The sequence below is a fragment of the Opisthorchis viverrini genome, assembly GCF_000715545.1.
Source record: "Opisthorchis viverrini unplaced genomic scaffold opera_v5_4, whole genome shotgun sequence".
Lineage (NCBI taxonomy): Eukaryota > Metazoa > Platyhelminthes > Trematoda > Opisthorchiida > Opisthorchiidae > Opisthorchis > Opisthorchis viverrini.
Window position 1 is genome coordinate 4,416,065 of NW_008751660.1, and position 9,493 is coordinate 4,425,557.

Sequence of the window (9,493 nt, forward strand, 5' to 3'; positions counted from 1 at the left end):
TAGTGTGTTTCAGATGCACCCAAGCTGCCGAGCAGCAAGAACAGCTCCGAGAAGCCCAGGTGAAGGCCTTCGTCCTGTGTATCAACCAGTGTATCCACCATTTCGTATTGACGTGGCATTCGCCATTTTACGGATGATCCGACGCACCTTGCCCTGTATTACTCGCATGGACTTCTAAATACTCTATGGGGTCGACGTCAAACCGCTCCTGGAGTACGCCAACCGAGTTGTCTACTCAGGACGCACGAAAGACTTCACCCTCACTGAGCGTGTCCAGCAAGCCACTACGAGAATGGTTGCCGGCCTCAAATCCGTGAACTACGAAACGCGTCTCGCGATGCTTGATCTCTTTCCCCTGGAGTACCGTCGCCTCCGAGGGGACCTAATTCTTACTTATGCCCTGTTTGAACAAAGCTTGGCCAACCGTTTTTCACCGTTGACCCGACAAACACATGGCGGGGACATAGTCAGAAGTTCATTAAGCTCCCAGCGCACACATTCATGAGGCAAAATTTTTTCATTTCGAGTAGTAGCTGCGTGGAATGACCTTCCTCCGACGGTTGTACACGCCCCTTTTAGAACCCAGTTTAAAGCACTATTAGGCATATATTTATGCGAATCCTCGCGCTGGCAAGCAAACTGGCCCGCGCTGAGAACATAAAGAGCAGTGCTACACCCTTTTTTCACTTGTGCCTTTCAGGTGAACGACAGCCACTTACGGACAAGAACAAAACCGACCCGGGAAACTTGGGCAAAAGCCTCGATCCTGTGTATCAATCCGTTAATCCGTGACGTAAACACCTGGTGTTCTTAGTGGACTGGAGCCGGTGGAGCGTGTTTTGAAACTCGACCGTCATGTTTGCGGGCGTGGCGCTCCCAGTTTTCACCGCCTGTTTCTTGTGTCTCGTAGTAACAGTGCTTGTTTGGTTCTTGTTACGAAAGAAGCGTTCAAGCGTGTTGATCCTCGGTATATGTGATTCCGGCAAAACGACTCTATTTGCTCAACTTCACCATGGTGCCACTATGCCTACTCATACGTCCTTGAAGGAAAATATAGGAAAGTTCCAAACAGAAAAAGAGGTATGCTGAGTTTGACAGTCATCACTTCTAGAATCTTACCTTGGTTGATGTTCCTGGTCATGAGAAAGTTAGGTATGAGTGTTTTAGCAAATTCAAGTGTGACACGAGGTATATATGGTGCTCTTGAAATGACTGTTCCTAATCAGAGCGTCACTGTTTGTGATAGACTCAAAAAACATACAGACAGAACTGAAGGACGTGGCGGAGTATGTTTTTCTCTTTCGATAACTTTGAAGATTTATGTACAACGTTCTGACGGACCCGGAGATTGTGTCCTGCCGACCAAAGTTCCTGATCGTCTGCAACAAGCAGGATTGTACCTCGGCAAAGGGGTCAGTGGTTGTCAGAAACCTTCTTGAAAAGGAACTGTGAGTGAATAAGTTTTTCTGTCCTAAAATTTCCCACTCGGCTTGTCCGATGAACTTTTTGTATGAACTTTTGTATGTTTATCCGAACTTCCAGTTAAAGTTCAGTTAGCTCCATTAAATCCAGGGTGCACTACCATCCACATGGTTGTGAGTGGACGGTTGTAGTGCCTTAGACTTGCATCTCTTTCATAGTTGTGGTGATCAAGTTGTGGTAGTGAGAAATCAGTTTTGTTCGTTTACCTTGGCTGACTTCCTAAACGCAAGTGAGAATGACCTTTGCGGTAAACATGTTGCAGTTAGTCGGAACACAAGACTGCTACTCATTGGAGTCTTCCGTGTGTGGACTGTTGTACGGGCTATTGGATGTGTTTCTGGTCTCTAACGAAGGAAGCAGGAAAGGAAGCAACCCGAAGGAAGCACGAGAGCTGAGATACTGCCAAGTTGCCCAAGCCTAGACAGGGGAAGTTGAGAGGCAGAGGTCGGGCTCGAACCACAGACCGTACGATTAGTTAGTTCACGCTCTACCCACTTGAGCCATCTCGTCCCGGTCTCTAACGAAACCTCAGAACTATGGTGTTGAGGTTGTCCATGCATTGCATTGCATTTGTTAACTTTGGAATGGCAGTATCGCGTACTACCAGCCTCTCGTGATGCATTGATAATCAAAATTATCGCTATTAGTGTTGGCGTTATTGCTTCACTGCCACCACTAGGTTTATCTAACTTCATTTAAAGAAAAGAAAGAGGACAAAAGAGTGCCAGAGAGAATCTGGCGCTGGTTTGTCACACGAATTCTGGGGTGCCTTTACTCAGAGAAGCTCAGCCAAACAATCTGAAAAGAAACTGACAGCGCGAAGGCCGCATATATCAAGGAGTTGCAATTTCTCCAGCGCAGAAAAGGTCACAGGGACCCCATCGTGCAAAGCAGGCCTCATCACCAACTTAAACTCTTCGTTGTCTCTTTCTGCCAAGTAATACGCTGTTCACCTCGAAGTTCGTGCCATTTGGAAGGTGGCACGAAAAACAACACTGGTCTCTGTAGGCTGTTTCGGCATGCATAGCGCCGGCTTCTCAGTGGCTAAGTTGGGTGTGCGCGTTTTCCGTGGACCTGAAAAGTGCACTGAGAAGCATCAGTGGACAAGTGCATGGTCAGAGTCCACATTAGTATTCCAAGATTGACAGGCCGTGATTGGTCTTTGCCACCGGTAGCTGATGGTGATGTTTTTGGATTCCGGACTAGTTAGTTGGTGAGCACCACGTCGTCAAGCGATTTCCGCTGTTCCGGAAGTTGCTATTGTAAAGGATCAGTCTGTGATTAGAACACACTTGAAGCAGACGCTCTCCATTGTCCCTGCGTCTCGCATCCAACCCAAGAAGTCAACTTAGTTGCGCATAAGCAGCGCTTGGTCCACCTATCCGGGCGTTCAGGTCCCTTGCAACAAGTATGAGATCAACCTGCTGTAAAAGAGCACCCCGAGCTCCGTTGGGGCGTAAGCAGGCACAATAAATAAGGTGCGATGAACTTCACTTTGCCAAGACGTCGGGTGAACTGCAAATATTAACGGGTGCCACCCAAGTAGAGACGCTTCCACTCGATCGATTAATATAATACAACACACCATCCACTCTGGCTTATCCGTCTCCAGTGGTCTCTGCATCATAGGCTTGTAGCCAGAACCAGGAACAGAGACGTGAGGTAGTCAGTTCAACTACAGCACTTGAGTCCTGCATCCTTGTTTCCGACAAACAGCATAAATCAATGCATATGGAATTCAGCTTACGAACAAGAGCTACCTATCTCGCTGGCTTCGGTGTGCGAACATTAAAGGCAGCTTGATAGACCGACTTTCGGGTTTCGAAACAGATTTCGAAGTGTTTAGCGTTGTTACTGAATTCGGACGCACACAAACTGAAGCTGTATGCGATGTATGGTGAATAAAGCGGTCAGTCATAGTGCTGGGACTTGTGGTGAGAGTATTGAAAATGGAATCGAGTAAGGCAGAACGGGGAATGCGTTAAAGTGCAAGAAGGGGGCGTCAGCAGTAGTCTGTTTTCGCTTTCCGGCTCTGCTACATACAGCGAGTAAGGTGACCTGGTTGGTAACACCACGCGTCGGCCAATAATATTATTGTTGGTTGTGTGTATCATGGTTGCATGAGGGCTCGTTTACTTCCAGGGCGCCTACGTCTTGACAGGGAAAGTCGAGAGGCAAAGCTCCGGTTCGGACCTTCCGTCAGTGAAAATATTATTGTTGGTTGTGTGTATCATGGTTGCATGAGGGCTCGTTTACTTCCAGGGCGCCTACGTCTTGACAGGGAAAGTCGAGAGGCAAAGGTCCGGTTCGGACCTTCCCGTCAGTGAATTCGTGCTCTAACCACTGAGCCCATCTTGACCATTAGGGCCCTCGATTAAAGCCTTTAGCACAAAGGCCTGGTCGCTAGGCAGCAGTGTTCAGCGGGAAATGCGATTGCATTACCATTTTATGAGACAATTTGCCACACACGTTCCAATTCTCAACCTGAAATATGTGTTCATCAGACCCCTAACCATTGGTTAACCTGCTGATAGTCGCTCGAAGGATGTACATATCTCAAAGGCCATGTTTGCTGATTGCTGTCACTTGTGGTATCAAAGAGCTTGTCAATGTGTCTCAAGATTCGCTGCAGTTTGGACTATGATGTTGCGTGTTTGAGAAACATGCCTTCTGTGACCGGATGTGAGGCGTCTTCAGGTTTTTGACTACCGATGTCTCGGGAGCGTTCCTGGTGTTGGATGGGTCAACCATTTCGTAACGAGATACTGAGAAAACGGGTGTTTGGCAGGTACTTCAATCGTGGATAACACCAACCGCTTTGGCTTGGTCATGTTTTACGCATACCAAAACAGTCTACTGACACCATTGTTGCTCTCCTTTTCCTCCAGAATGGCGCAGCCCGCGAGATGGGCAACGTATGGCTTTGCAGAAGGGTTTGAAAGGGGGATTTTGGGTGTTGTTGTTCCCCGATTAGAGCGGACACGCAAACCAAAACATCACAACAGAGTGGCAGACCACCCATTCACGCCATCTGATGCGATATCTAGTTGAAAAACAGTGTCCCTGTAAATCAGTCTGCGCCGCCTGAAGACCAACATACAATATGAGTATACTAAGTGACGTCGTCTTTATATTGTTCTGGATAGGACTTCAACGTTTACAACCTAAAACTAATACGTTATTTATGCCTCACGGTTTGATATGTGCTTCCCACCTACAAAGTGTGTATTGCTGCTGCAAGAGCTCTAACACAAACCTCATGCTGATGGATGAGCCGATTAAGGTAGCGTACATTTTCGTTTACTTGAGCTGCTGTATCAGTCCCGGTGATCTAGCCAAAGATGATATTTCCACCCGTATTATGAAGGCTAGGGCAGCTTTCGTACCAGTGTCACCTGTGACATAGGCTTGACACCAGCTTATCGGTCAAGAGTAGAGTTTCCAATGCTGCGATGCCCTCCATATTATAACGCAGGTCAGAAGCATGGCCGCTGTGCGCTGAGGTCCTCAAAAAAACTTTCAGCATTTGGCCGTACGTGTTTTCGAGGTATTGCGCGAGGCTGATGGGAACGGCGGATCAGTAATACTAAAAAAGATTATATTGCAGTATATTGTTACGATGAGTCGTCCTCAGGAAAATTGTAGCGGTCATTGCCCGTAAATCAGAGGGGATGCATGTTGATATGTGCCGCTTGTTGGACACTTCTTATTGACTCAATATAACCTCTGTAACTATGTTGTCCTCGTGCAAGCCACTTTGGCTGGTGTGAACATAGCCCCTAGTAATCATGGCGATGTCATTATTTTGAAATAGGAAGCTCTCGACAGTTACAATGCTGGGGTCTTCCAGGAAGAATACATATAGGGGTGCTCAGTCAGATTGCTCCGCAGGTGGAATTCCGGGTATCAGCATTATTGTGCTGACTAGGGATGGCAACCATGATTCGGCCGTCTGTCGTCAGACGAAATTTCACTCACCCTCGATAAGGTAACTGGCAACATCTAACGGGTCGCGCTGGTAGGGTTACTGCTTCGCGTGCCGGACGACCGTTCGCCCCAATGAGCCCTTTTAGTTAAATCTTATGCCAAATGGTAGCAAAACGTGAAGTCAGTTCTGTCACCTTCTTAGCTATAGTCTTCCTGGATAGACTCCGGGATGAGGCACGTGTTTGGAAATATTGTTAGTCACGTGATTACTGACTCCTGAATCATAGCTGTCGCGAAAGAAGAGCCCATTAGTCCCCCCAAATGAGGTTTTACCCCACCCTTCCTGGAAGGATAATGAACATGATTTTGCAAATAGCCGATCCGCGGGTGATGGAGGAAGCTTTCGAGACGAGGAACAAGCCCCCTCAGCTGCTAGCCAGAGGACGAGGATCAATGTCAGAATACGCAGAGCAATACACCGAAGAAAAATTTTCCTCTAAGTAGCACTCGACTGCCTGCCTTGTTATTCTTGGAAGAATAACAGGAATCAGTGTCGAGAGAGGTTAATCAAAAATCGGAACCAATTCGGCATAACATTTCTTCGATTTAACAGGCTACCCGGGACGGACAGTTTCCATCCTGTTACTTTGAGTAACTCGGTAACATCCGTGCTACAACGAAACGACAGCATAGTAGTATTCAGAGCTTCAAGAGGGGCACTAAGGCCATCGTGATGCCAGCCTGACAGCCGTTGATATGCAAGTTATCTTGCGTAGAGTGTTTCAATTACCGAAGGAGTTGTTTCCCTGGTCCTGATCTCGCTTCGATGGCATACTACCCATTGAGCTACACGAGAAGACAGTTCACTATACAAAGTCACTACCAGATGGTCAATGGATAGAGGTGTGACATACGCAGTATTCTGCAGCTTTGGCGTTGGAAGGAGTGCAACAACTTGTTTCCTACTAGTCGGTACATTGCGGTTGGGCTTGTGAACCTCCAAACCTTCAGTCAGACCGTGTGGAAAGAAATTAACACCATTGATATCGGTTGAATGCCATTCCTCGCAGCGACTCTAGAAAGTTCACGGGGCCCCAATAACACCCACGGTCACCGAAAGCTCTTTCGCACCTGCCAAATCTTACGTCCGTCTCTCTCCGCCATTCGGAAGGAGAGATGGAGAGCAACACTCGCCTCGGCACATGTCCGAAGCACCAAGCTGGATGCTTCCTGCGACCGATAAACCGGTTACACAACCAAACACTCGTTCTTCAATCACTTCGCGACTGATTCCTGGACTCTATGTGATACCAGCAACGCTTCTGAGATATCGGTGGTCAAAGACCTGAAGATGTCTCAGATGGTCTGCTCACAAAGGCCGTCTCGCAACCATACAACAACAGCTCTTATTGTAGTCTGGTACTTGGGACCCTTGGTATCCAGTGATATGCTTTTAAAAGCCACGTATGGTGCAGACCTGCATGCGTAATTCGAGCTTTTGAGCTCCTTGCACTGACTACTGCATTACCGTCAGAGTTAACACAACTACTGGGTTATGAAAAATTCTCCACAGCTTCCAGTGTTTGTTGAATGGCGAGAGGTGTGTCCAGAGACTGAAGCATGCTTTTGCACCTTGATACAGGACACATTGAGGAAGATCGTACAATGATGGTCAGTTTATTCAACCGTGCTTGTACTCTCTTTCTCTCTGCGTCTCTAAAGATTAGGACGATCACGTCTGCTTCTCCATATCGACGAGATTCCCATTGCCACCAGGTTGCACATTGAGGTTTCGAGGACCCTCCGAGGGTCACGTGTTGATTGCCTCCTCGAATCTGAATTAGTTCTGTTTTCGAGCCATCAAGTGTGTTTTAAGGGTCGAGACAGCCCCGTAGTTGAGACGCAAACTCACTGACCGGAAGGCCTCTGGTTCGAACCCAACCCCTGCTTTTCGACTGTTCTTGTCTGGCTCTCGTGCTTCCTTCGGGTGATGTGACAACTAGGCACCAACCGGATGTTGCAGCTGATCGATTGTTATTCTTATTACTTAGAGTCTGTTGCAAATTCCCCGGTGGATGGTACGTCTTGCTGACGATTCTCAATAGAGATGGGACAGCTTTGCGGTTGGCTTTTTGGCATAAGCTGACTTCAATTGCAAGACGAAATCTCTATTGAAGGTTGCTGTAATCTCAAGTTACCAACAAGTTGGCTCTATCTGCTGGTTATCATGTATGAAAAACCGCCGATAAAAGATCCCGGTAGCTGTGTGGTGAATGTGAATCCACCCTGTTCCACCAACATCTTTATTTCTCCGTCTCTTTCTTTATCTAAGATGACCACCAAACCAGTTCACACCTCGCTCACCACTGTGGATAAGGAGTTTGCCTGGCAGTTGTTTAGGTACATATTTTCACTGATGTATCCGAATACACGCAATAGCTTTTCCATATCCCATACAGCGGGCAGTGCATGTCTAACTGTCAGATCCCAGTGTCTTCTCTTCGAAGGCGTCCGGTTTTGAGGTGGCTACAGTTCTCCGGTCGAATAGGCTTGCTTGCAACTAACAAACAGACCAGCTTTCTCGAATTAGATTGAAACGCCAAGCTCTCTGTATCAACCAGTTCACCAGTCTGTGCACAATCAATTTTAAATAGTATGATTTGTGATTAATGTAGTAACGACGCACCTTATCGGTTAGTTGAAGTTGTTTGTTTGCTGCTCTGTCCATGGAATTGTTTCTTTGGCAACCAGCGCTAGCTTCCTAGGTTGCAACTCGCCTTTCGGGATTGCCAGCGATATAGTTGTCCATTCCCTCGGCTGTGAGGAGGCAAGAACTCTGTACCTTGAAACAGCTCACGGCAAAGTCGGCCTTGGGCAACGTATTTTCTAAGCTTTCCTCAACGGCAGAAAAAGAAATAATCGCTCAGTCGTAACACTTTCGGTGCCCAGCTGCCACGCTACCCGAAAGAAGTACAAGGGCTGATATACTGTCAGTTTGCCTAAGCCCAGCCAGGAGCAGTGGAGATGCCGGGGTTAGTTCGAATCACGGACCTCTCGGTCAGTAAGCTCGCACCTTGACCACTGAGCTATCTCGACCGAATGGTGCCGCGAGTAAATTCCCTTATTTGCCCTTCCACCGGGCTTTCTTTACGGCTGTAAAAGTGGCTTCTCCAGGGATCGTCTCAGTCTATCGGAGTGACACTGGCAAGTAGATCGGTTTAGCTCTTGCGAAAACTGATGAACTGACATTTCAGTATACAGTCTTTGGGCACGGAATTGCTAACGGTATGTTAATGGTTCCACGAAAACGTCAACCAACTGTCGTGTTTGGCGGAAAATTGCATCGAGGTGTGCGTGGAAAATCGTTAATCTCTTTGGTGGTGTTTTAGGCCCGACATTGCAGCAAGTTCATTATGACGTCGCTGTGTTCTTCTAATTGGTGATTTCGAAGGCGAACGTTGTGAGCGCTTCGAGGGCTTTCCAGTAGGGTCGCAGTGCCAAACTTGTAATAGTCAGTGAAGGAAGAAGTCAACAGTTCATCATCATCGACAGCATGTCATCAGTGTTCCACACTGGTGCTTCGCTACCGTAAGATCAACAGCGAAATAACTGGAAAAAGGTGAACAGTTATTTCGGAATGAACTGTCGAAAACCATGTGGCACCATAAGAACCACCATGCAGCATATACCCTGAAAATATGGCACGGATGCACTGTCCTCAAGAAAATTTTCCCACTGGATGGTGTCAACCTGGTGGGGTTCAGGAGAACAATAGAAAATATAGTAGATTTAGGAGACCGCAGTCCATACAGTTGCCCGCGATGTATGGCTGCGACCTACACATTTTACAAACTTTAGGTGATCCTCACAAACGTTGCCCATTGACACAACCCATAGCGTTTAAGTGCCGTCCACTTTAGTGCATAGCTGACGCAATTCTACCTTGTCAAAGAACGTCAAAAGTCCGTCAGTTAACTGGTGGCGTCGTAGTCTCATATACTTGGTGAACTAGGTATTCAAACTTGCCCATCAAGTTGTACTCGATAACAAGTAGGAATTCGGCGTGTCCAGCAGGTTACATGAG

The 9,493-nt window shown here is 47.3% G+C and overlaps 1 protein-coding gene across 1 annotated transcript in view; it reads left to right on the forward strand.

Annotated features, from left to right (window-relative positions):
- Positions 1 to 855: 855 nt before the first annotated feature.
- T265_00469 (hypothetical protein) overlaps positions 856 to 9,493 on the forward strand; it is a gene marked incomplete at both ends in the record, with an annotated part of 9,950 nt that continues 1,312 nt past the window's right edge. Inside the window, 2 exons of the mRNA XM_009164242.1 lie at positions 856 to 1,080; positions 1,317 to 1,412. Coding sequence (XP_009162506.1) covers positions 856 to 1,080; positions 1,317 to 1,412 — 321 coding nt within the window. The remainder of the gene's footprint in view (positions 1,081 to 1,316; positions 1,413 to 9,493) is intronic.